This window comes from Zosterops lateralis (assembly GCF_965231275.1).
Source record: "Zosterops lateralis genome assembly, chromosome: 3".
NCBI lineage: Eukaryota > Metazoa > Chordata > Aves > Passeriformes > Zosteropidae > Zosterops > Zosterops lateralis.
The window spans coordinates 110868757-110896385 of record NC_139764.1 but is presented as its reverse complement, the minus strand read 5'-3'; the positions used below and the strand labels follow the sequence as shown (position 1 = coordinate 110896385).

Below are 27629 nucleotides of genomic sequence, written 5' to 3'. Positions count from 1 at the left end.
AGCAGGACACTGCCAATAAGCTTTTAACCTGCTGGAGGAGTGGGAACAGGGAGGTTCTGATGGTAAAGGAGACTACTCATTCCTAAAAGGGAAGAGAAAAGCTTGGCCAGCCCATGAAAACAATGCCTGGAGGAAATGAGCTGCTCAGGTTTTGCAGCAGCAGGATGGGGAAGCAGTCCTGGGGTCTGGCTGGGAGAGCAGAGGTACCTTCATCCTTCTTGGAGGGTTTGGAGCAAAGCTGGAGTCACCTCTGCAGCAGAAATCCCACCAGGAATGTCTTTGGCTCAGTGTGAAATGGGTGAAATGTCATGGGATGGGCATTGCTGTAGAAGGAGGCCGTGCAGGGGGTGGCTGTTGGGGTCATCCTGGTGGGCTGTGGGGTCATCTGGAGGGAGATTTGCTCAGGAATGGCTTCAAACTGACAGAGAGTAGGTTTAGATTAAATATTAGGAAGAAATTCTTCCCTGTGAGTGTGGGAAGGCCCTGGCACAGGTTGCCCAGAGAAGCTGTGGCTGCCCCTGGATCCCTGGAAATGTCCAAGACCAGGTTGGACAGGGCTTGGAGTAACCTGGGACAGTGGAAGGTGTCCCTGTCCATGGCAGGGTGGTGGCACTGGATCATCTTTAAGGTCCCTTCCAACCCAAACTATTTTGTGATTCTGTAATTCCATGATTTCACACTTGTGTAGGGACCTGCAAAGACACTGGAGAACATCTGGGGGCTGACGTAGGAAAACAGGGTGGAAGCCACCACCAGAAAGACTCTTCTTGGCTGGGTGAAATCACAGCCTCACAGGGGAACAGGGACAGATGGAGCCCATCTGGAGTGACTGGGAGCTGCAAATGAGGGACTTTCTCCCTTTCTAGTGCCCTTTTTCACAAGCCTTCTGAGGGTTCCTCCTCCAGCTGCTTTCAGAGGACATCCCTGGGCTGAGGAAGCAAATTCTCTGGGCTTCTGGACTCCAGAATTTCCATCTCATAGCCACGAGATCCCCAGGCTGGAGGGAACACAGGAGGCCTCAGGATGAAGGGATGTGCCCCAGGTGACACACAGGACACCTTTGATACCAGAAAGACCTCCCTGGGGTGCAGTAAGCAAACCACAACACATCCAAACCTTTTTTTTTAATTTTTAATTCTTGCTTTTTGAGCGGCTTGAACTGCTGCCATCACTGGGACAGCCTCTGCAGCAGGAGGCTGCATCTGCTGGGTTTCCCCACTGGCAGCAGTGTGAATGTGTCTCAAATCAGAAGCAGGTTTCTGTCTGGAGCTGCCATGCTGTCTCCCTGTTCCCAGGGTGACTTTGCAGACACGGCTTCAGTGCTCAGCCCTTGCTGCACCTCGTGGTAGCTCCTCCTTCCCACCTCAGCGGTGGATGACAGCAGCTTTCTAAAAGGGCAACTTCCCTTTTCATAGGGATAGGAAGTGAAGCTCATTTAGCAAAGAGAGGTCACCCACCAAATGGTGAGGCCCTGTCCTAAATCTCAAAGCATTCCATCTAACCTGAGACTGTCCTCTCCTTCCCAAGCCCCAAACCTGAGTAGCTCCACCTCCATCTCCTGCCCTTAGCTGGAGGAGAATTGGGAAGGGAAGATGCAAATTGGCAAGGGGGAAATTTGGCAAATCTGCAAGGGCTTCCTCATTTCTTTGTCTCTAAGAGCACCTGGCTGAGGACTGCTGGGCTGGGTGTCTGTCCTGATTGTCTTCAGTGTCACCCAGGCTTTGTCAGGAGGTGTCAGAGGATGGTGCCAGGCTCTTTTCAGTTGTGCCCAGCCACAAGATGAGCAGAAATGGACGTAAAATAAACCACAAGAAGTTCTACCTTAACCACGATGAAGAAATTCTTTATGTTGAGGGTGTCAGAGCAGCTGCCCAGGGAGAGAGTGTGGAGTTTCTTCTCTGGAGACATTCCAAACACACCTGGTCGTGTTCCTGTGTCACCTGTTAGAGGTGATCCTGCCTTAGCAAGAGAGTTGGACTGGGTGATCTCTAGAGCCCCCTTCCAATCCTAAACTGTTCTGGGATTCTGGGGTTCTGGGATTCAGAGATTCTGTGCCAACCCTCCATGGTGATGGACTCAGTGTGACTCCCAAAGATTTGCAGGCCCCTGTGCATGGCCCAGACCAGCCCTGCAGCCGTCCACGGGGTTGCCTTTCTCTGTCAGGAGCACAGCTGCACAGCCAAGGCTAATTCCCATCCCAAATTCCCAGGGGGGGCACCAGCCACGTGCACCCTGGAGCAGCCACCCCACCACCCACACCACCGTGTCCTCAGCCACCCTCTTGTTGTCCTTGGTGGCTGGTGAAGGTCTTCTGCCATGACCTCATCTCAGATCTGCTCTGTGAAGCTTTCCCTCCTGTAAACAACACCACCAGCGTGGGGTGACCTTTTAGCTTGTGCATCACACCCGTGTTTGTCCTGCTCAGTGGGGGCAGCTGAAGTGTAAACGACGTGAGGTCACCCCAACCTCGAGCTGGCTGACACCAAATGTCCTTTTCCCTCCTGCTGCCACTTATGACACAAAGATGACGCCATGCAATTACCCACAGAGGTGACTGTGGTGGTTTTTGGGGGGCCTCGTGTTTGCAACAGCTTAAGAAAATACACTGAAAACACCACAGAGGAGCCAGCTCGTTACACTCCCACCATGGGAAGCCTCTGTAGAAATAAACCTGCTTCTTATACAACGTTTATCTCCCAGGACAGAGTTTCAGCCTCTCAATTGAACATGCTGAGGCAAAGTGAGAAAGTCACTTCCTCAGAGCCACCCACAAGTCCCTGACCAGGTCTTAATTTGTTAGACCACGCTGCTATGGTTGAGTAGGTTCATAGAGGGATGGGTCTGGCTGGAATAAGATGTGTTTCATCAGTAAAAGGGCTTTTTTTAAACACTGAAAGGAAAGATCATTGCAAAGCCAGTTTGTTGGGTTGTTTCCTAAAATTTTGGTGGTTTGCATAATGGAAGCACAATCCATTCACAGACTTTTTCACTGTTTTTAATGACAGCTGTTAATAGCCTGTGGCATTTGCTGGGGTTTGTGTCTGGATTCTCTTTGTGTTTCTCGTCTTCCTCATTGTTATTTTCATTGGCCAGGTTGTCTGGGAAATGCAACTCCCACCCCCTCCCAGGTGATCATTTTTTATAATCAAAATAGAGCAAGGAATCCTTAGGGGGGGAGAAAAAGAGTCAGTTCTGACACAAAGACCTGATTAAAAAAAGAAATTCCATTAAAAGCGTTTGCAAAACCAGGCTGCTCCTGCGATCCGGGGGTGTAAAGCTGTTGGTCTCATGGATGGTGTGGATGTGGTGGAAGCCAGAGGCCTCTGAGAGGAAAATTTGGGAAGGGCCTTCAGCCCCATGGAGCATCTGTCATGGGTCCGACCAGTGGCTCGCACGTCCTCGGATCGTGTCCCCAGGAGCAGCAGCGTGGGAAGCAGGCAAGTCGGGGACATCCCACCCCCATCCACGTTCCCCTGAGGGTGGGGAGAAGCCCAGCAGGTTTTCCTCTGTCTTCATCCACTCTCTCATCCCTCCTTGTTCTGTTTCCTCTCCCCACAATCTGGGGGTTAAAGAGATGGTGGAGGCACTTCCCAGTGGATCCCTGCTGGATCCGGCACTGAGGGATGGTTTGCAGGGATGCTGTTCCCTCTGTCTGCTGCAAAAGGAGGGGAGGACAAAGAAGTGCCAGGTGTGCATATCCTGGCACTCCCATCCTCCCCATTCTCCTAGAGCCTGGAGGGGAAGAGAGGATTTGCTTGTGGGGAAGGCTGACAGGAGCTGGACACAGCTGGGATGAGTAGGGAAAGTGCTCTGGCATCCCATTGTTATTCTTGACGTGCAGTGGGAGGTGTTCAGGTGAGGATTTGGAGATGTACATCCTTCCCTTTGCCCTTTGCCTCAGCTGAGTGTGGTGGGAGGGAGCTTCATTCCCTCTGAGGCCTGACCCAAGGAACTGAATTCTTGAGCACCAGCCTGCAACGAGATTCATTTCTCCTCTTGGTCCTATAAAATGCTGTCCTCTTCCTAGGAAAAGTCATCCTCTGGGAGGCAGGGCCTCCAGGAAGGGCCTTTCCCAAGGCAGGAGTTTGGGTGGAGTGGAGCCCATCCATCTCCTCATGTTGGCAGGGCTGGGAGGGCCAGGACCTCCCCACATCCCTACAGATTCCTGTGGTGTGTCCTCCAAGTGCTGTGGAATGGAGCCTCAGGGATTCTGGCCAAGGGACTGTGGCTTGTGCCCACTTCCATGGGATTTGGATGTCAGATAGGGTTGGCCTGCAGAGGGGATTTCTCCCTGCTGTGCCCCAACTCACCCAGGACCCATCCACAGTTTGTCCCACACCAACATTGTGCAGAGAGATGTTTGAGTTGAAATTTGAGTTGAAATTTGAGTTGAAATTCAGGTGGAAATTCCAGGCTCTGCAGGAAGTGCTGTTGGGCAGTGCAGTTTTGTCACAAAACCTGTCCCACCTGAAGAACCCCAGAGTGTCTGGAGGTACCCAGAGGGACGTGCCTCATTCTCCTGGACTTATCCTCCTCCTCACCCACTCCAGTGCATCCCACTGCCCCTGAATCCTGCAGAGACATTCCCAGCAGACATCCCACCTTGCTGCCTGGGCTGAGCTCATGAGGGAAGCATGAAGGGAGGTGGGATAAGCAGTCTGCCCTCCTGCTTTTCCCCTCTCCAAGACCCTGATCCCTGGCTCTGTTTCCTGGCCTGCAGCTCCTGCAGCCCAGCCCAGCATCTGTCGGCTTCCAGCAGGATGGAAAGCTCAACGTAAGCAGCCATTTTTCCTCCAGACAGATGTTTTGATTAGGGAATGACAACTCTGGCAACAGGAGGCTGTTTTCTTCTTCTGGAATGAGCAAGAAGCTTTTATTATCTTCTTCTCTTTATTTTTTTTTAAATTCCTTTTTCTGTGTCTGCTTAAACTCAAAGTCCTGGAAATCTGTGTGCTCCCAGACCCGCCCCCAGCCTCACACAGCCTTCTCCCATAGATTGTTCCAGCTTTTCAGAAAGGCCTGGAACAGATGGATTTTCCTCTTGGTTCGCTTGCTTGGGCCAGGTTCACCTGCAAATCATGGCCTAAGAAAAATGGTAGATTTAGGGCAAATATAAAATATAATAGAAATGGAAATCTGGCTTAGATTGTAGCAGGAGGTCCTAAAAAAGGCCAGTGAGTTTCAGTCTCTTTCCTGAAATGTGTACCCCTCACTTAGGGATAAATCACAGGGCCACAAAGCTCCTGGATTTGCTGTCCATCTGCCCTGGGCTGCCAGGGAACAGATATTTCCAAGACAATTTGGTCACACTGGCTGTGCCCGGGACTGGGACCTGGACAGAGTCCAAGCCAGGGAGGAGAGATGGACTGGAATGGGGAAGGAGGAGGAGGATGGGGCTGAGAGAAGAAGGCAGCTACAGCTGCTTTGGGGTTTTTGGGGTGTGAGAGGTTTTATGATGGATCAGCCTCAACATCTCAGCAGGAGAGCCTGGCTGCTCCTGGGAGTTCTTCACCTTTCCCTTCAAGGACCTTTGGGGTGGACCAGAGTGTTTGACAGAGTCCTCATTGCACAAATACAACCTGGTATCCATCAAAGATCAGGACTGGATTGGGGTCTGAGCACTGCCAGTAGGATATTCCCAGTTCTCCAGTGAGGGTGCAACATGGAAACCTCAACATCTGCTTCACTCCCCAGCAAAAACCACGATGCTTCTTGCTCTGGGCTCTCCAGATCTTCACGGGGACTTCTTGCAGTGCTGGAATCATGGAATCACAGAATGGTTTGGTTTGGATTGGAAGGGACCTTAAAGCAGGGACGCCTTCCACGATCCCAGGTTGCTCCAAGACTCATCCACCCTGGCCTTGAGCACTTCCAGGGATGGGGCAGCCAGACTTTGGCCACCATGTCACAGAGGATGGCTGTGGCCTCCACCTGCTGCCTCTGAGAAAGACCTTGTTGATGGTTTCAGGGCTCTTTATAGCACAGCACGTTGGTTCAGAGTTGTCTTCTTAGCAACAAAGCCGCAAATTATTTCAAAATATGAGCTAAAAAGGACTTGACCGAAACCCAGCAGAAGTAGAAAATGGTCACAGCAAAAATCCCTTCAGTAGCAAATCTTCCTTCTTATTTGAGGAGCTGATCCACCAAGATCTTCCATAATCCTTCAATTTTGTGTCTTGCAAAGCAATCCAAGGGTGCCAGGTCAGGAAGTGTTCTGAAGAGCTGTTTTATTGAGGGAAAAGAGAATTGAATGCATCTGTGATGTGCTGAGAACTGGAGGAAAATTTTTTACTGATCTTTTTCGCTCCTCGCTGATGGAAAAATGCAAATCTGGAATACTTAAATTATTGCATCTGAAGTGAATTGATTTCAGCAATTCTTTCAGGACAGGGGAGCACTTGCAAAGAGAAATTCAGCATTTAAAAGCCTTCATAATAGGCTAGATCTGCATTTTCAAAGTAATATTTTAGGGTTTTTGAACTGATTTCCTTTTTAAAATGTGTTCTTAAAAAAAGAGACATTCTTGAGTTTTAAAATGAATTCAAATATCTGACCTTGATGAACTGTTAAAACACTTTGTTGCACCCACTGCAGAAACTGGATGGAAAGGGGGCTCATTTTGTGATTTCAGTAGGCTTAGGGGGATTTTTTTGGAGCTGCCCTCAGAGTGAAACTCTATTGGCTTACTTGGGTATTAAACTCTTTTTCCATGGCAGATTCGTGAGGTTGAGGCAAATGGTGAGCCAAGACTTCTGCTTTTCTGCTCGATTTGGTCTTGTTTCCTTTCCTGTACCCACCCATGCAATCCCAAGGCTGCCTGTCATTGGCCTCCACATCCCTTTTGCAGAAAGTGATGGATTCTCATCAGAAATGACTTTAGATCTCTTTGGCCCTGGGAGAGGAAAGCAGCCAACAGCAGTAGGTGGAGCAGGGCTGCTCACGGTAAAAATGAGATGGGCAAAGCTTTGAAATGACAGAACCTGAGGCAATGGAGGGAAACTGAGTCAGGGAAGTTTAGGTTGGATGTGAAGGAAAGGTTCTTCCCCCAGAGGGTGGTCAGACATGGATCAGGCTCCCCAGGGAATGGGCACAGCCCCAAGGCTGCCAGAGCTCCAGGAGTATTTGATAACGCTCCTAGGGATGCACAGGGTGGGATTGTTGTGATGTCTAGGAGCTGGATTGATGATCCTTGTGTGTTCCTTCCAATTCAGGATATCCTATGGTTCTATGATCTTTGGAAGAGTTCCTTTTGACTCATTCCTGCTGAAACACTTGAACCTGCATCCACCACCCTGTAACCAAAATACCACCTCAGCTACCCTTGTGAAAGCCACTAAAATTGCATTCTATCATTCCCCAAAGTGGGCACCCAGCCCATTTTAGAGGTTCTGCCCATACATCTGGTGTTCCTGCGACCTGCACATCTGTCCCACAAATTCAGGGCTGGCTCATTGTCCTGGTGTCTGTTGGCTTCTTCAGCTTGGCTCTTCCAGGAATATCTCTGCATCAAATATTTTTTACTCATGACTAGCAGCAGCTAGGCTGGAGTCATAAAATTGTAGAATATCCTGAGTTGTAAGGGGCCCGTAAAGATCATCGAGTCCAACTCCTCGACCTGCACAGGACCACCCCAAGAATTCCAATATTTTGTTTCTAAAACTGTTTTTTTTTTTTTGGTTTTGGTTTTTTTTTTTTGGTTTTGTTTTTTTTTTTTGATGCATATAGAATTATGAAATCCCAGAATGGTTTGGGTTGGAAATGACCTTAAAGCTTATCTCATTACACCCTCCTGACATGGGCAGGGACACCTTCCACTATCCCAGGTTCCTCCAAACTCTGTCTAACCTGACCTTGGACATTTCCAAGGATCCAGGGGGAGCCACAGCTTCTCTGGACAACCTGTGCCAGGGCCTCACCATCCTCACAGGGAAGAATTTCTTCTGTATATCAGATCTAAATTTTCCCTCTTTCAGTTTAAACTCATTACTCCTTGTCCTTCAGTGCATTCCCTGATAAAGAGGGATATGGAAAAAACTTTGCGTTGCCTTAAAACTTTTTTGTTCTGCTTGTTCTGCTTTGATTTTCGGTCACTTTAAAAAGAACTTGTTTTATTAATTTGGAGGTTTGAGGAAAAAAGTTTCCCCCCTCTTAGGAAACCCTCTTGGGTTTATTTATCAAATAAACCCAACATTTTTAGATGTGAAAAAACTATAAATTCACAAAAGGAAATTTCCATGAGTTTCTGAGTTATCGTGCTCTCCTTTCCACTGGAAAAAAAAATAAAAACAGAGTGGGAGAACTGCTCTGATTGGCTTTTCTCATTTGTATTTTTCTCGTGAAGACAATTTTTAAAAGCATGAATCAGAAGTGAAACACGCTGGCATGATGTACACTCAACCCAGCCGCCTTTATTTTGGAAAATAAAATTACTTAACAATTGAAGGGTCCACCAGCTGTGGACTGGGAGCTCCCCAGCAGCTCTCTATATCCAACAACATTTGCCTGCAGGACTATTTTGGGTTTTGTAAAACACCTCCTGGCCCAGAGGATGGTGGCGTTGGCTGCCAAAGGTGTTGGAGGCAACTGGGAGAGAGGGACTGGTGGATTTTGTAGGGACTGTGAAGCCCCAGAGCTGTTCTAACCCCTTCTGTGTGTGGGTGGGAGCCAGTGACCTTTGTGGGAGGCTTGGCTCGAGGTGAGCTGTGCTGTTCCCCTCTCGGAGCTGCTTTTGCAGGGCTGTGTCTCCGACACGTGTGTGGGGACAAAGCTGAGCCTGAGCGAGGCTGCAGAGAGGTGTTTGCAGGCTCAGCAGGGAGCAGGAAGGGCTGCAATGTCCCCATGGGGCTGCACAGGTCAAGTCATGGTCCCCACACCTCTCAGACCCTGCCAGGAGGAGCTGGGATGGCCCCAGGCCCCTGCTGGGACTGATTGAGGTTGATGTTCCTCCAGGCCTTTCCCATCAGTGCCATCACCAAAAAAAGATATTTGGCTTAGGGCCCAGTGATGAGGTGGATGATTATGATTAGATTTGTGGCTAATACAATAAATATTGCCAATGAATATCTAAATAGCAGCTCCATCATCTGTTGCAATGGTTATAGTGTCACCAGGTCATAGTTTCTGCTGTTCTGAGTCAGGAGACCTCCTCGCTTTCTAAACTGCTCAAAGAAATTTAATTGTGTCTCACTCACACCTTTAGTCTCAGATTTGGTCAATGGCATATGACTAAAGCATTACAGCAAATTCAGCTAGAAATTTACAGATTCTCATCTTTGGCCCTGCAGAATCAACAGTTTCAAAGCACCTACGGAGCTGCTTTAGGGTTTATTTCTGTATTTGACCAGAACTGAGAGCTTTTACTCACCCACATAAAAGTGAGTGTTCCCCATCTTTGGGCTGGACATCCTGCAGGTGTCCCTGCCAGGGTGAAGACCCATCCAGGAGCTGCCTTCCATCTTGGAAGATCAGTTGGTCCAGTGGTTCCAATCTCCAACAGCATTTTATATGCTTTTGCAGGCCCCAAATAATTGCAAACATATAATAATAATAATAATAATAATAATAATAATAATAATAATAATAATATAATCAAGAACAATAATAATATATTTATTCATTATTTATTATTTATTCCAATAATTATGTAAGCACCTGGCATTCTTATGATTGGATGAATTATATTGCCCGATGCAGAGCGGAAGGGGAGAGGGAGGAAGGATATGTGTGGGAGGATATATTTGATGCCCCAAATATCTTCCGTTGCCATCACGCATTGAGGGCAACTGAAAACCCCAAAAGAAGCATCCATGATCCCGTAGATGGTCTGTCAATCCTCTCATAAGATCATCCTTGTGACATGACTGGCAGTCAAAGCAAATTGCTGACTCGTGCTGTGTCTCACATCCCCTAAATCTGCCAAAAATGTGGCAGTTGCATGAATTATCTCTCATTTGGGAGCGGAGTATATCAAAGATCCCAGGATTTTCCAGTGAGACCATAACAAGGACAACAAATCAATGTCAAACATGTAGGTGGATTTTCTGTCTTTCACAGTTAGTAATGAGTGATAGCTAAAACTTATCCATCATCCAGCCTTGACTTAAACTGATACCTTGCTGTTCCCTGCATAAAGAGAAAATTCCAGCCACTCTCATGGCAAAAAAAACCCCATGATCCAGAATCTGAAATCCTGGCGCAAAGTTGTGGGTGGAAGAGCTGGAAAATTCTCCTAATAAATCATGTGCCATTGCACCACCAGATCTGCTAAGCAGAGCAAGCTCTGGGTGCAACCTGGAGGCTGCCAAATGAAAATGAAATTGCTGCAGGAACTGCTCTGATTGATTTAATAGGTGAAATTCCCCTCCCAACCATGCTGTCAGTGCCTGGAGCAGAGCAGAGGCATGGGGACAGATGGATGGGCCATCTGTAACCCCAGGTCAAAGGAAATCTCAGAGATGAAAAAGTTTTGGATGGGGGGGAAAGTGTGTATCCTGAAATATTTCACCAATTCCTTCTATTTTGCACACCTTATCAGTGATAATAAAAATAAAGCAGAAGGGAGAAAACATTAAAAAAAATCACCTTAAAATACTGTGACAGCTCCATTAGGAACCTCATTTCAGAGTCCCAGATTTTGAAATATTAGATCCATGCTAGAAAGCAAAAAAAGACTTGCTTTTACTGGGATATTTTTCTCTGTGAGTCTGGCTTGCTGGGAGCTTTTCTGAGCACACTGGTTGGAGTCTGACTACCACGACACAGTGCCAGACTGACATTTGGGGGGTGTCCCTGGACCTGAGGTCCATGATCACTGCAGACCTTGAGGTATTTTGGCAAGAATAAGAGTCAATGTGCCTCTGCACAGCTATGAGTATTCAGGGTTAGAATTTTGGGGGTTTTTGGGCATGTAGCCCACACCTTCCAAATCCTTTGGTTCAAAGCAGGGGTGGGGCAGACTTTGGCACAGGATGTTGCACTTCAGCAATGCTGGCTTCATCTGCTCCTTCATTTTTGAGGCCCCAAGCAGATTTTGGCCATTTTGGCTACCCAGACCCATTATTATCCTTGAATTCCTGACCGGAGCTGAAATTACATTTCTAGGATGAAAGTCAAACAGTCCTTAAGACCAAGTTTGGAAACCTTAATGCAGACCAGATGATGATCCATGGAAAGGGTTTGATTCAGTTGTGTCTAGTGATCCTTGAAGCTGTCCAGGAGGCCTGGGATATCCATAGGGTACAGGGAAACCTAATCCATGATTCCTGGGAGAACCAGACCTTGTGAGGACCCGGAGCACATCAAAAAGTACCAGAGTATCACAGATGGTTGAGACAAGTCCTCAGCCCACACTTTATTGACAGGATGGATACAAGCTGCACCACATTCCTTGAACTCCTTACGGTATTCCAAAGGGCCCAAGAGGTCCTGTGGCTTCCTGGGCAAACCAAGTGTGAGTCTGTGCTGGTGAAACATGAGGAGCAGCGGGACCGGCTCTGTGCATGGCCACAGCCACATCCTCGCGCTGCATGGGAGGGACATGGGCTGCAGAAAGCTCTGAGCAGCCTGGGGTGACTCCTTCTTGGGCCAGGGGCTGTGTGACCCTCCTGAGGCCCTGGTGCAGCTGAACAGCTCAGCACAAACCTGATATTAACTATTGATAAATCCATCTTCATCCCTCCGGCATCGCCCAGCTCTGGAGCAAGTTCAGTATCAGGTGGGGATCTCTGAGCTGGAGAGGGGATAAATCCAAAGCAGTCATTGGAGCTTTTTATTTTTGTTTTTTTTTTCTGGTGGCTCATAGTGTCTGTCTGAACCTCATTTGCCAAGTGTGAAACACCAGAGTCATGTGAGAACAGAAACTGTGGGCTCACAAGGCCCAAGGGAGCAGGAGGACAGGATGGGTTTTGACTCCTCTCTTCACTGTCCCATAATCCTGCAGTCTGATCTTCTCCACCTTGTTTTTCATGAGTACAAAGACTGGTTTGTCCCTCAGTGCCTCCACCTTTCCCCAAGAGCAGTCTCATTAAAAACATTTTCTGCGCTTCCTTCCAGGATGGGGTTGTTTGGCAGCAAAAATCAGCTGATGCCCAATGAGAAACACACCAAGGGCAAACCTCCTCCTGCCCCACCCAAGGTAAGGCTGCAGTTCTGTGTCCTTTTGAGATCCCCCCACAGCTCACTTGGTATCTGGAGTCATGCAGGCAATATTTAGAATCACAGAATTATTTGGGTTGGAAAGAACCTGAAAGTCCATCCAGTTCCACCCCGTCCCATGCAAGGAACACTTACCATTATCCCAGGTTGCTCCAAGCCCCATCCAACCTGGCCTTGGACACTTTCAAGGGTCCAGGGGCAGCCACAGCTTCTCTGGGAAACCTGGTCCTCCCAGCAGATCCCTTTTGGATCGGGATGGGAAGGGCTCTGAGGAACCTCTGTACATTTAAAACCCCTCAAATATTGTGTGTTGGTACTTTGAAATATCTTCTCATCAGCACTTTGGAAGCCAGGCTGATGTTGCTGACTTGCAAGATGGGTCAGATTCAGGCTAAGATTCAAAATTGCAAACCACAATGGAAACTTCACCACCGTGAGTCCTCAGCGGGTTCAGTAAAGAGGGTCTGCAGCCAATCTGTGTGGGGGTGAGCAGAGAATCAGAAATGCTGGACATCCCCTGCTCCCTTTGCATTCCCTCAGCCTCTGCTGGCATGGACACGGAGCAGGAAGGAACTGGGGAAGGATTTAAGAGACCTCAAATGACAAACTTCTTGTTTAAGCTTTGTAAGTCAGTTCACCTCTGTTGCTGTCCAAAGGACATGAATTTATTTTGTCCTTCCTTGCCCCTGCCAGAACTGCAGCCAGCACGAGAGAAACTCGAGGTGCAAGTCTCATGTGAAAGCCATCTCAAGCCCTGGGAAAGGGGAGGAATTGCCAATCATTGTTTTTTATGACAACTGGAGATGTTTTTCTCTCCTTTACTTCCATTTCTGAGTCCTCCCATGGCTATTCAGTCCAGTTTTCATGACAGCAGATGTCAGATTGACCAAGAAGATGTTACTTTCCTAAATTTCATTCTCTCCAGCTCACTGGAGAGGAGCCACTATCAGTATAAATACAGTATCACTGACCACCTCCTGCCATTCTTTATTTTTTTGCCACAAGCAATCATCTCTCACTTGTCAGGGAAAATCCAAATTTCTTCCACTTAAATGAGAAGTGGCAGCGGATGAGCAGCTCTCCCACCCCACACTGCTGCTAAGTTGGGGTCAAAGGGTGGTTCAGGCAGAAAACACGAGGTGTTTTTAGTTCTGTGTCTGTATTTCACCACTTTTGCACGTGTATAAAAATACCTGGTGTGGTCAAACACCCACCACAGGCACTGTGAGGTGGGTGAAGGCCAGTTTCAAACTGTTATCCCCCAAAACAAGGTGGTTCCATCCCCAGCTCTTTTGGAATAATCTATGGACAATTTACTAGTACCAGCAGCAGGGCCAAACCAGGGACAAAAGTCAACATTTAAAAATTGTGCCCAGATGAGCTTCAGTAACTTGCTGCTGTTTAATTTCACAGTCTACAACTTCCTCCTGAGGGACAGTGGAGGGGCAGCTGCAATCTCTGTGACCTGTGCCAGGACCCAAGGGAAGGGCTGGAGCTGGGTCAGAGGAGGCTTAGTCTGGATATTGGGAAAAGGTCTTTCCTCCAGAGGGTGATGGGGCACTGAACAGGCTCCCCAGGGAATGGGCACAGCCCCAAGGCTGACAAAGCTCCAGAATTGTTTGGCCAATGTTTTCAGGGATGCACAGGGTGGGGTTGTTGGAGTCTCTGTGCAGGGCCTGGAGCTGGATCAATGATCCTTGTGGGCCCCTTCCATCTCAGGAATCATAGAACCATTGAAGCACAGAATATCCTGAGTGGATATCCACAAGGACCATTGAATATTCCATGATTTCTACAGTTGTCTGATTAATTTGCTGTTACAGTCACTGCCTCTGTTTTTTGAATGTAATCTTGAGGAAAGGGTATCATACCCCCATGATCCTTGGGACAATTATTGCAGACAATATATCTGGTTTTCTGCTTCAAACAATTCTGCAGCTGCCATTTCTCAACTGGACCATTCATATCTCATTCCTCACTGGTCTGAAACCTGGCATCAGTGGACAGGGGTTGGATAGAGCAGGCTCCAAATGAGTGGGCAGCAGATTTCTGCTTTAACTCAGAGGGAAGCCAGGAGCTATTCCAGCTTTCTGTGAAGACAAGCTATGAACACATCATGGCAAAATGTGCTAAAGCCATCACAAAGTGTGAAGCCAGGCACAGGAGCTGCTGAGTGTGTCTGCAGTGGTCTCTGGACCAGACTCCCACTCGTCTGTGAAGCTGAAATCAGTCCTTCCTGAAACACAGCAAAGCAATAAATATCTCCTTTTTTCCTTTCTATTTCTATCGCAGGGAAGACAAGTTATCAACAGCCCTCATCAAAACCAAGCCTCCACACAAGGTAAGGTTCTGTTTTCTCTGCCTCTCCATGGGGTTTTGCAGGGTCATAGTCCCCAAATGTCAGGGTTGGAGGACGAGCCATCATATCACAGGCGTGTGGTTTTCTGTATTTGCAGCCCTGCCAGGCAGGGAGTTTATCAGAGTGGCTCAGAAAAGACAGTTTGCATCACCAAGTCTTTGCAGCTGCCAATTTCCCCCTGCTCATCAAACAAAAAAGGAGGGAAAAGCACTCCCTCTCCTTTGGAACCAGGTGATCTTTGAGGTCTCTTCCAATCCTGTGGTTCCACGGCTGGTGGATCAAAGGGAGGTCTGAGGCTGGAGCTGTGTGAAATTTCTCTGCCCTGCCTGCAGCATGACAAGTCATGGATGCTTCATGCAGTCAGCTGAAAATTTCAGAGGAAATAGCAGGCATCAGAGAGCCCAGAGAGGCTACAAAGAAAAGGAGAAGAAAGGAAAGAGGATAAAATAAGAATATACAGAGCCCCTGCCTGGAGAAGGGCTGCTGGCTGCATCCACCTCTGCAATTATCTGCGGGTCACAGATGGTGTTTGGAGATTATTGTCGTTTAGCAGGGAGCCCTCAGCTCCCTTTGCTCAGCCTCCAACAACAGCCCGTGTATATTTCTGTCAAAGAAGTTGTGCAGATTAAGGAGACAGAAAGAGATAATTAGAAGAGGGGGAAAAATAGAGGGAGTTTGGAAAAGGGCAGTTAGCAACATAGGAAAAATCTTCACATGGATGAAAGTGTAGGTGTAGCTCTGGTTTGTGGCTGAGGTGTTTTTGTTTTCTAAAATTCTTTTCCCAAAGAATTTTCTGTAAACAAGAGAAGTGTTTTTGTGACTGTACCTACATTACATTCTTTCCCTAGGAGGGATTTCTTCTTAATGTCCCTCTGGCCTGACCAATATGATTGAAAAAAAGTTGTCTTCTTATCACCAATCAAACTAGTCTGTGTAGAGAAATATTAAAAAAAAAAAAAAAAAACACAAAACAAAAACACCCCACGTCCCAAAAATAAAAGAGTAATTTTCAGCCTTCTAAAGTCGAAGTATTGTGTTGTAGTGTACAACAGAGTCAGGTAGGATTTGGGGAGATGGTGTGAGGGAAGAGGAAAGGGGGGTGGTGAACAAATGGGATGGGTGGAATGACAGTGTTTGGTCTTCTTAGGTCTTATGGGTGGTGATGGAGGGTCCCCACTGTGGGCCGAGCACAGGAACTCCTCTAACATCAAAATATTATTCAGATTTGGCTTTTGTTATGGAGATGTTCAAATTTGTGGGAGGTGAAGATCCTCAACCACGTGAGTTGGGGTGTTTCATTTTCATGGAAACACCATTTTTCCAGAAACTACATTTTCTTTTTGCAGGATTGTTTTCATGGCACATTTCCAAGTGGCCCTGCTCTCCCACCTCCCCAGCTGAGCAGGGATTGACAGTTTTTCACAGGATTTTTATCGCAGAGGTTTTTATCACAGGGTTGTTTTTTATCACAGAATTTTTATCATAGGGTTTTTTCCACCCTGGTCAGAGTCACAGCAGAAATTGTGATCAGGGAGCCAGATTTTACTTCTCCTTCATACCCAAAGGCAGAAGTGAAAAGATGCTAAAAAATGGATTAAGTATGATATTAGGCATTTTCAACTCTCAAAATTAATTTTGTTCATTAGATTCAGTTCCAGTTCTGGAGGAATATTTACATTGACAATCTGGAAGACTTCCTATTTTTCTCTGCCAGTGTCTGAATTTCCTGAAATGATGGTACATCTGACTGTGCCCTGTGTGGCAAAACAGGCTGATAAGAACCATGCGAGATATTTGAGATAGCAGAGATCTTCTCCTCAGTGACAGCAATTCAAGTGAATCGAAAGAGAAAGCACAAAATCCAGGCGATCACATCATATTAAAAAAAAAAAAAAATTAAATTCAGTGAGATGAATTAAATCCTGTGGGAGCACTTTAAATTCAATAAGGGAAAATTATTGGCTTTGGAAGTGTGGCGTGTAATGTAAAATCAACTCTTTCTTTTCCTTGTTTTGGGTGTTTTTTTTTTTTTTTTTAATTTTTATGGGTTTTTTTCTCCTTGCATTTTGAATGTTTTTCTTCGTTTTTTTTTTTCCTGATCTCGAGTTGTTGAAATTTTTTCACACTTTCCAGCTTTCACACCCCTGTCTCAGAAATCACTTATTTATTTATTTTTAACAAAAAAAAACCCTAATTCCTCCTGGCATTATTTATCCTCATGGAAGCAACACAAAAGCAGGCAAGAGGTGCAGAACTCTGGATTCAGTGTGGTGTGTGGGGCATCACCAATCCTTTTTTTAATTTGGGGAGGTTCCTCCACGCTGTGAGTCTCCCATTCATTTCAACACCCTTCCCTGAGTAATCACAAAGATTTTAAGGTTGGTTTTAAGTCTCTGTGGAGTCAAAATTTTAATTCTGAGCCCCCAAAGCCCCCAGCACTGCCCAGTCCTGGCCCATGGTGAGCCCCAAACCCCAGAGTCCCATGGCAGAGCTGCTGTTTGCTTGCATTGGATGGATAAGACATAGAAAATAGGTGGAATAACCCCTGCCCTTGCCCTGCCAGCTGCTCACAGCTGGATTTGAATCCCACTTATGGAAAGAGCAGTGATTTTTGGGTGTTTGTCTTCAGGCATTTTAAAGAGTTGAACTCTCTGCAAGGTAGTTTCTTCTGGTGAGGAACCACAACTTCTTCCACCTCTCAGCTTGCTCCTTGCTGACCAAACAATGAACAGGAGTGAGTTTCGGGGTGTGGGAACTCAGCATGCTCTGGAACTTGAGGTCTTTTGTGGCATCTCAAAGTTAATACCAAAATTCTTGCTCGTTTTTATTGTCGTTACTTGAAAGTGGTTTTGGAGTTTGAAAGGAATGATGTCAGAAACGTGAGTTTTGAGCTGAAGTGGGAAAAGGAAGGGTTGCTTCTACTGAAAAGGCTGAGTTTTCAGTGAGAAATTAAAACTTCTCATCAAAAATGTTCGCCTTGATCTGAGGAGAAGAGGCTGAGGGAGCTGGGAAAGGGGCTCAGCCTGGAGAAAAGGAGGTTCAGGGGGAACTTTCTGGCTCTGCACAACTCCCTGAAAACAGATTGTAGTCAGGGGTGGGCTCTTCTCCTTGATAAAAAGTGAAAGAACAAGAGGAGATGGCTTTAATTGCACCAGGAGAGGGTTAAATTGGATATTACGGGGAAAAAAAATCACAAAAAGTATTACCAATCTTCAGATCAGGCTGCCAATGCAACAGAATCACCATCCCTGGAGGGATTTAAAAGCCACGGGAATGTGGCACTTGGGGACATGGTTTAGGGGTTGCCTTGGCTGGGTTAAGGGTTAAACTTGATGACCTCAGAGGTCTTTTCCAAGTTTAGGGTTCAGTGATTCCAACCAGCCCATGCCAGGCTGAAACAGAAAGCTGACCCCATTTCCAGCAGCAGTAACCCACAGCTCAGTGCACCCACGTGCCCAACGTGTCCTGCAAGTTGTCACTCACACCATGACCATCCTAAAATGGCTCTAAACCAATGGATGATCCTCTGGGACACCCTGACACAGTCTCAGCCTGGCTTTGAGGCCACGAGGTGGTTGCAAAGACCTTCCATTCAGGACAAGCCAGCATTGGGAGGACTGATTGAATGATTCCTGTTAAGCCACCAAACTGGCACCCAGCCTCTGCAAACCCTGCTGGTATCAGACTTTCCTGACAGCAGCTCTGAGTTGGGAAATGTTTGGCTCCCAATCAAAGTCCTGGGGCTGGCAGCTTTATCTGCAGAGCTCCTCAGAGCCCCAGCGAGCCTCTCGTGGCCTGAGTGGATCAAACTGGCCAAGGCAGTGTTATCCATGTGTTTCTTGTGGACTCAGGGACAGGAAGAGCCCCTTTCATCATGAGATGGCAACTCCTGCTGGCTCAGGCAGAGAGAGCTTTTCTTCTGGCTCATTTCAGTGTGTTCTCAGCGCCTATTTTGGGATAAGAGGTGATAAAGTATTTTTTCAGCCTACAAACCTTTTTTGTCCTTGCTGTATTCCCTCTTTTTTAAATTTCATTTATTTTCACTTACGTCAGTCGCTTCGAGATCAAAACTCCATTTTTATTTTCTGGAGTACACAGCCACTCTGGGCTTGGAGATATTTACACATTTGCTCCAATTTTTCCAAGCAGGAGTGTGATCACTGCATTATTTCCCTGTCAGGAGGACCAGGAGGGAATGTGTGTGTGTATCTGAGGCTGGCTGTGAACACCTCGCAGGAGGAACATGCCCCAAACCCTTTCATGTCAGAGCAGATGTGTGATAACAACTTTCTCAAGGAGGCAGACAGAGTTTGGGTGCGTTGCTAATTCGAGCTGCCTCAAGGGGAAGCCCCCAACCGTGCCAGCTATTTTCAGACTTCAAAGCATTCTCCCTTGTGACTGATCATCCTTTTCCCATCCTGGGAGAGAGGCTCTGCTGGAACCTCTCATGGATCTCCAATTTCCTTCTCAAAAGCCTGAAAGGAGCTGCTCAAGGCTCTGCTTTCCAAAGCTGCCTTTCCTCCCACGCTGACCCTTTCTCCTCCCTAACAAATTGCCATCAGAGCAGCAGCCAGCCCTGCACAGACACGGACCCCAAGCTGCCCCAGAGACACGGTTATCTCGCTGTGACAAAAGGCCAGTCTGGCTCTCTTGCTGGTGGCATTATTCGAAAAGGTCACCCAAAGACAGTGGTTTGACAGGCTGTTTTGAAAAATGCTAATAATAGGCTGTCTATCGGTCTCAGTGCATTAATTAGGCTGAGCACAAGCTCAAGTCTTGCTGTAGCACAGTTCCCATTCTTCTTTTTCTTTTTCTTTTTCTTTTTCTTTTTCTTTTTCTTTTTCTTTTTCTTTTTCTTTTTCTTTTTTTCTTTTTTTTCTTTTTCTTTTTCATTTTTGTCTTTTTCATTTTTGTCTTTTTCCTTTTTTCTTTTTTCCTTTTTTTCTTTTTCCTTATTTTTCCTCCTTTTCCCTTCTTTTTCCTTTTTTTCTTTTTCCTTCTTTTTCTCTTTATTTTTCTTTTTTCCTTTTCCCTTTTCCTTTCCCTTTTCTTTTCCCTTTTCCTTTCCCTTTCCCTTTTCCCTTTTCCCTTTCCCTTTTCCCTTTTCCCTTTTCCCTTTCCCTTTTCTTTTTTATTTCTTTTTCCTTTAGATTTTATTTTAATTTTTATTCTGCTTTTCCTTTTCTCTTTCTCCTTATTCTCAATCTTCTCCTTCTCCATTTTCTCCTTCTTTTCCTCCTTCTCCTTTCCTTTTCTTTTTCACCACTGTGTTTTGGTTTGATTTTTGCGATCCTGTGCATGTGCTGATTCTTTTTATATATTTTGATTTGCCCCAGAATAGCTGCTCTTTTCTGCTTCAGCAGCTCCGAGCATGCAGAGCACAGGGGAAGGGGTTGCAGCACTTCCCTGAGAGCAGCCCCGGCACCTCCGGGGTTTGCAAACCAAGAGATTCAGCTCCAGCCCACAGGGATCAGCTCTGGCTCTGTCAGAGAGTCGTGGCATGTGGAAATGGCTCATAAAAAGGAGAGAGAGGGACTTTAAATATGGGCAGATAGTGACAGGACAAGGGGCAGCAGTTTTAAAGTGGCACAGAGCAGGTTTGGGTTAGATATTGGGAAGGAATATCTCCCCTGGGAGAGTGGGGAGGTCCCAGCACAGGGTGCCCAGAGAAGCTGTGGCTGCTCCTGGATCCCTGGAAGTGTCCAAGGCCAGGCTGGACAGGGCTTGAGCAACCTGGGATGGTGGAAGGTGTCCCTGCCCATGGGAGGGGTGGATCGAGATGATCTTTAAGGTCTCTTCCCACCCAAACCATTCTGTGATTCATTCTGTGATCTGCAAGGAAAAGTGTTCAAGTGGGAGAGGTGACAAGATAAGGGATGAGCCCAGAGCACAGGCCACAGACTATGAGCCCAGGGAGAGCTAAATCCTAGAAACAGCCTCAAATAACAGAAACTGCAACGACTGTATATTTTTTTTCAATCAAAAATCCACATCATTTCAAGTCCAATTCCACAGCCACCCTGGGAAATATTGCAGTTTTCATTTACCACTGTGTGAAACTCAGGCTGAACTCTGACAGGTTATTTATGACCCTTCTAATTCCACACAAACTCCTTTTTCTTGTTGACACTCTGGGTTTTGTGGAAGGGGTGGGGGGGTCGGTTCTGCAGTGGTTTAAAAATAAATACACAGGAAATGCTTTGATGAATCAGAGTTAATCCCTGAGCAGGGGTTGTGGTGAGCAGGAAAGGTGGATTGGAAGGTGGAAAGGATGGATTTGGAGGGTGACAGAGTGTTTAGTGGCTGAAATACCCCACCATACACCCAGGTGTGCATTGAGCCACTCAAGGAACAGTCTGGACTCAAAGGAGTTAATTCTTCTTCCAGATCACTTGTTTGTGGTTGCACTGTATGACTTTCCTGCCTCGAGTGACCGTGACCTGGAGCTGGTCAAGGGAGAGAAACTCCAGGTCCTCTCCAAGTAAGTGACCTGCTGCCAGGAGGAAGTTCAAAGATGAGCATGGGGAGGGTGGGAAAGGGGAGACCTTGGGGTCACCCACCACTTTGCAGCTGGCCAGAGCTGAGCCTGTGCCTTGGCTTTGCTCCAGAGCCTGGCTGTGGGTACCTTCTTCCCTCTGCATGGTGACACTTCCATGGGTCACAGATAACTCTGGGGCTGGGTATTGTCCCTGCCTGGGTGCTACTGGGACCCTCTTTGCTGTCAGTGCCTGTGGGTGCAAAAGTAGCATAAATAACAACAACCAGAAAAGAAACAGCTCCTGTCCTGTGTTTGTGCTGATTCTGCTTCTGCAAAGGATGTGGGTTGGGTGTAGTCAGAGGAAAGGACAGAACCGAGCCAGACACTTGTGAGGTTTCATTTCAACTTCTTCTCAAACTCACAGCAGAAGAGGCTCAGTCCATAACAGGGCAGAGGTGGGTTTGGGGTTCCCAGACCCTGTAGGGCTGCCCCATCCTTGACTGCTCTGGGAAGTGACCTCCACCCAGACACTGTGAATTGGGACCTGTGGAACAAGGGGATGGAGAACCCCCCACATGGGGATGAGCTGGTGGCTCAGTCAGCAGTGGCACTGCAAGGTGAAGTGTCTGGAACACAAAAGAAGTAGCAGAAAGGACCCCAATGCCCTGTTCAAGAGACAAAATAACCCCCCTGACCCAGATGTTCCTCCTCTCACTCGAGGTGTGTGGCAAAGGTTTGGGTCTGTGGTTGCTCCACATTCAGGGAAAGAGATTGTCACCTCCACAAGTCCCTGAAACACCAACAGCCTCCAACCTGATTTTGGTCCTAGAGAATCCAGAGGGAACTGCAGAGTGGATTATGGAGTCCTAGTCCATCTGCAGTGCTCAAACCCCACAGTCCACGTCCTCACAGGCTCAGCTTGTCACAAAACCTCCTCTGGGCACTCACACCTTTCCCTCTGCTCCCTTTGCAGCGAGGGGGACTGGTGGCTGGCAAAGTCCCTCAGCACTGGGAGGAAAGGATACGTCCCCAGCAACTTCGTGGCACAAGTGGACAGCTTGGAAGAGGAAAAGTAAGTGGGAAAGCTTTTGAGAGGTCAACACAGATACAGTGCCTGGATCTCAGCAAGCTCCAGGAGGAGCTTTATTGATGGCAGCAAGATGTCACTGCTGGGCTGGATGGCAGCAGGTCTTTCTTCATCCCAAACAATGCTGCCCAAAAGTTGCCCAAAAGGACAAGTTTTTAAGCATCATAATGGTGTGGAAAGGGAGGATGAGGTTGTTATGGGGAAAGAAGGCAAAGGTTCTTGTCCCATTGATTGCACTCACTGTAGAAAACAGGGATTTGGGGATGGCAGTGTCAGGGACCATCCTCTGGTCCCACTGGGCCAGTCCACCCACACAAATGGTGTTTAACCCCTTCACCTTCCTAGACAGTATCCATATATAAACTGGGAATCTCTGGATGGGGTGCACTGATCCAGGTCTTGGATCTGCCAGGGGCCACACCAACAATTTAACAAGACAGAAAACTGAGTGCCAGTGCCCGGACCCACAGTGCTGTTTATCAAATGGGCCCAGATGCAGCCTCCCTGCAAGGGAGATTGAATGAAAGACTGGGGTCAAAAGAGTTTATTTTGCCTATAATACAAACTGAAGGAGAATTTCTTTCCATGAAGAAATTCTCTATGGCATTCAGCTCTAAATGATCAGTCCTGCCTGCAATCTCTTCTTGGAGAGACCCAACCATCACTGAGCTCAGCAAATATTTAGCAGTGCACAGAAATGTGGCTGAGACATAAAAGCTCTTTGTATCCAAAGCCTGAACTTCTCCTGTGTATGGGATACTGCACATCCCATCTACTCCCCACACTGTCTGAATTTCCAGGCTGTTAGAAAAGCCCAAAGTGTACCAAATCTGGTGTTAATCTACCCAAAACAATCTATTACTGCCACTTTCCAGCAGATAAAAAACTACTTGCCCATGAAAACAACCCTCAGTTTCACAGTGAAATGATTAAAAAAAAAAAAAAAAGTTTCCCGGGAAGAATTCCTTTTTTTTTTTTTTTTTTTTTTTTTTTTTCCCTTTTCAAGCCATGATTTTGCCTTTTCTGTCTCCCAGGTGGTATTTCAGAACTCTGAGCAGAAAAGATGCTGAACGGCTGCTGTTGTCTTCTGGGAACAAAGTTGGCTCTTTCCTTGTCCGGGAGAGTGAAACCACCAAAGGTGAGACCTGTGGAGCAAAATAATTCCTTGTTGTTGCCCAGGCTTAGAAAACCTTCAGCAGGGCTCTAGAAGTGAGCTGGGGGTTTGGAGGGCAAAGGTTTGCTCATGATGCCACTGGGATGTGCAGTTCTGGCTGTGGTGAGAGTGGCTCTTCCACCAGAGTTCATGGCACAGACACAAGAACACAAATAAGCAGATTTTCCAAAACAGTTTAGGGGTTTTCTTTTCTTTCCAAGGAAATGTCTCCATTATTATTATAATCATAATTATTATTATTACTATTATTATTATTTTAAAAGATGTTTCTATACACTCTTGAAGGAGTATTTCTCCTGTTTGCAACAGAAACTTGCAGAATTTTGGAAGAAAGTCCATTTTCCCAGGGGAAACATGTTTTTCCTGATAATCTGTAGCAAGGGCAATTCATACAAACCAGAACTTTTGGAAGGAGAGTGACTGGAGCAGGATAGATGGATTTCACCCACTTTCTTTCCATATGAAGATGTCTGACTTTTGAAAACATGGATGGAAAGCCCAGAGCATTGTGACCACTCTTCTTGGGCAGTGGATAGAGTTATTACCCATAATATAAACCCATGTAATTTCAATTTCTTTGTTCTGTGCTATTAATTCATAGAGTCTGGATATTAGTTTAGGTTGTCCCATGGGAATTCCATACTGTTCCTTTCCTATTTTTTTCTCCTTGCTTTGTCTTGGCCATTATATGTGTTTACAGCATGGAGGAAATGATGCTCGTGGTGTTCCCATGGTTCTGCTCTGAACCAGATCCATGGAGTTGTTCAGGAAAATGTTTCAGTCTTGTCATTTGCCTCCTTTCCTTTCAAATGGATGCATGAATCTTTCCTTAACACATGGGAAAAGGTGTTTTGTGTCTTCCCAATAGAATCAAGGAATTGTTTAGGTCGGAAAACCTCCAAGATCATGGTGCCCAAATGTGACTTGTTCAGTAGAGAGCTGGAGCATCCATTTGAAATCATACGGAACCTTCTTTTCCTTGACTTGTTTCCCAAACACTTCCAAAGGCCCAGGCCAAACAGCAAGAAGGGGAACAGTCTGGTTCCTCCATCCTACAAATGGCTCTTGCCTCCTGTATCTTCTCCTTCTTCCTTTTTTTTTTTTTTTTTTTTTTTTTTTTTTTTTTTTTTTTTTTTCTTTTTCTCCTATTCACGAGGGAGGTCTCCAAGCATCTGTTCCTTCCACCACGGAGTTGTTCCTTCCACAATTTCCAGAAAATTAAATAATGCTAGGATCTGGATGCAGCAGCTGGAATCTCATCCTCCTGTATCTGTCTCCCTCAGCCACCAGGCAGGTGGGGCTCTGTCAGACTGTACTTTGAATTTCCCCCTCTGCCCCGTGCCTGGACTCACCTCCACATGTCCCTGCTGAGCTGATGCCAAGCTGGAAGCCATAAGGATTTGCAGCTTTCAGAATTTTTAGGAAATATTCAGTTCAGCAAACATTTAAGAGATTTGTTTCTAAGCATTTCACTTTATAAATCACTTTTTCTGCTGCATCTCAGTTTCCCTGTTACCTTTGCAGTGCTTTTGCAGTGATCAGCCTTGGAGTTATCACCATGTGCTGCTCTTCTGTTTATCCCATTCCCACTCTCCCTTTGTTTGCTGGGATGTCTGGGGAGCTGTGTGGTTGTTCAGTGCACACAGGAAGGGCAGGGAGCAGCACAAAGCAAACACTCCTGTGCTGTGTCTGCAGCTCTGTCCACACGTCATCCTGGTCTTTGTGGCATCTCTAGGTGCCACACATATATGAGATCACACCTTTCAGGACTATTGTCCCCAGATTCTGTAGTTATGTGGAGTGTGGGTGAGTCTTGGTCACACAGGGCTCCAGCAGGGGTGATGGAGTCCTGAAATCCAAGGAGAAATCACCAGATCTTTAGTGGCTTCAAAGAAGAATGAGGTGTGGGATATTCTGCATTAGCAGATGTGGGTTCCTCTTCGTGGAAGTCCCATGTGAGTCCCAGATGCTCTGCCCTGTGCCTTTTCTGGTATTTGGGATAAAACATGGGTGTTATTCCTTTGAACACCTCATCCTCTGAATCATCCTGTGTGCCCAACTCCTACCTGAGCACCCTGTGCTTTGGGCTGCCTGAATGGCCTCGTTTGATCCATCTGAGCCACAGCTTCCTCCTCCCTGAAGAGAAAGGGAAAAGACAAAGCCAGGCATCTCCAAATGTGCCATGCAGCTGAATTCCCTGATGTTAAGCACCCTGTGGCTCACCAAGAGATGTCCAGAGCAATGCCATGGAATTAACCCTGCCCTTGCAGCCCCACTGTTTTTTTTTTTTTATTGTTTTCCTTCTCCATGATGTGTGTTTTCATTCACTTGGCACTTCACCAGCAAAATCTGACCATCAGGGACGAGCACTGGGCTGAGCTAACCCCTATTAGTGACCCAAACTGGGAGGGGATTGTCTCATACTGGGATGTTTCAGGCACAGCAGGATGGGTTCTGCACCCTGACAAGGAGCAGCACCTATTCCCAGCCCATCCTGAGCAGAGTCTCATTTTCCTCCTGGTTTGAGATGCAGAAACTCTGCAAATCTTCAGAGCCAACATTCCTCAGAGTCCACGAAAGGCACTTCCAGCACCCTGGGAAGAGGGGGACAGTGTGGGAAGCAGCAGTGAAATCACCGCCAGAGCACCATCCTTGCTGAAGCTGCTGCAAATAAACAAAGTCTCCCTGATGTAATAATCATTCCCAAAGCTGCAGGAGCACATTCCCTCAGCTGTGCTGAGCCACGGGCTCCCGGCAGGATTCCTGCATCTCTGCTCCCAGCAGGAGGGACCTCACTGAGCTCAGCCTCTGCATCCAGCTGAGCTCCTCTGCTGCCCTTTGGGAAGGATTTAAGAGGCTGCTGAGAGCTTTAGGGACAGGAAATGCACTAAACCATGTCTCCAGGTGCCACATCTGTGTGGCTTTTAAACCCTTCCGGGAATGGGCATTGCATCGCTGCCCTGGGCAGCAGGGCTGGACAACTTTTTGATGAAGAAAATTGTTCCATGAATTTTGTACTCTGGACTCTTTGCCAGCCCAGGGTGTGGTGCAGGACTGCAGAGTAGGTGAATGTCCCTTGTGGCTGAGGAGTGAGAACTCCTTTTGTCTATCCTGGATATCATCAGAGGGAATTAGGAGTCAATGATTTTCATTTTCTGCTGTCACTGGGAGCAGGGACCAGGCTGGATGGGGCTTGGAGCAACCTGTTTTAGGGGAAGGTGTGGGGCAGGGGGTGGAACAAGATGAATTTTAAGGACCCTTCCCACCCAAACCATTCTGTCAAGGAAGAATTAAATCTTTCCAGCTCCACTGTATTGCCCCTGCACAGCAACTCCCAAGGGAACAGTAACTGGCCATGAGAATGACAGGGAAGCTCCACCACGCTCCCTGCAGCAAATTAAACTGTGACTGGGGCTGAGATGCAGTCATTAGCTTAATGACAGGGTTAGAATTAACACTGGCAGCTGAGAGATTGGCCCTGTCTCTCTTTGAAAGGTGCAGGAGAGTTTAAAGGGTTGATGGGGCCTGGAAAGGAGATCCTGTGGGAGAAAAGTATTTTGGGTGCAACCACACTGGCAAACAGGGCAGGTCTCCTTTTCCCTGCTGACCCTCAGCCCCCAGACACCCCCTTATCATCAATTCCTGGATTTCCTTCTGCAGGATCATTTGGTCTCAGCGCAGCTGCCTTCACACCACGTTTGGCTCCTTCCTTGAGCTGCCCTTGCCCTGTAAAAACCCCACACAAACCCTAAACCATGTCCCAGGCATGCCAAGCACCCTCTTGGTCTTGTGCCACCTGAGCCCAAATCTCTTGGGCTGCAGCCTGGCCTGGGCAGTATTTCAATCTCTTTGAAACTGAAACATCATCATCACCCTCAACAGCAAGTGATGGAAGTTAATAATAATAATAATAATAATAATAATAATAATAATAATAATGATATATAGGTGTTGTCATCATTGTCATATCCTTCTTCACAGAATCACGGAATAATTTAGGTTGAAAAAGATCTCTTAAGATTATCAAGTCCAGCCTTTGGCCTTGGTGTTCATTATCATTATTTTGGAACTTTGGGCCACGTGGGTACCACAGAGGAGCCAGCAGAGCCATTTCTTTGCCTTTCCCTTGAGGTTTTATTGCCCCAGTGAAGATGTTTCAGGGCTGTTTCTCAGTTGTTCAGCTGCAGGACTGATCAAATCAAAAGGGCTTCTCAATTTGTCTTCTGCCTGACACTCATGGGGATGGAAAGAGAATCAGAAGAGCTTCCTCTGCTGAGGAGACCACCACGTCAAATTTGAGTTTCTCTGGCTCTGCATTTAAACCACCAGGTTTTTCCATGAATTTTACACCACCAGATCTGGTCTCTGCAGGAAAGGA

The 27629-nt window shown here is 46.9% G+C and overlaps 1 protein-coding gene across 1 annotated transcript in view; it reads left to right on the top strand.

Moving 5' to 3' along the window:
• Positions 1–27629, top strand: part of BLK (BLK proto-oncogene, Src family tyrosine kinase) — a 46623-nt gene that overhangs the window by 5891 nt on the left and 13103 nt on the right. Inside the window, exons 2-6 of the mRNA XM_083857399.1 lie at positions 12052–12133; positions 14446–14494; positions 20900–20993; positions 21964–22062; positions 23112–23215. Of these exons, the coding sequence (XP_083713525.1) occupies positions 12053–12133; positions 14446–14494; positions 20900–20993; positions 21964–22062; positions 23112–23215 (427 nt within the window). The 5' untranslated portion in view covers position 12052. The remainder of the gene's footprint in view (positions 1–12051; positions 12134–14445; positions 14495–20899; positions 20994–21963; positions 22063–23111; positions 23216–27629) is intronic.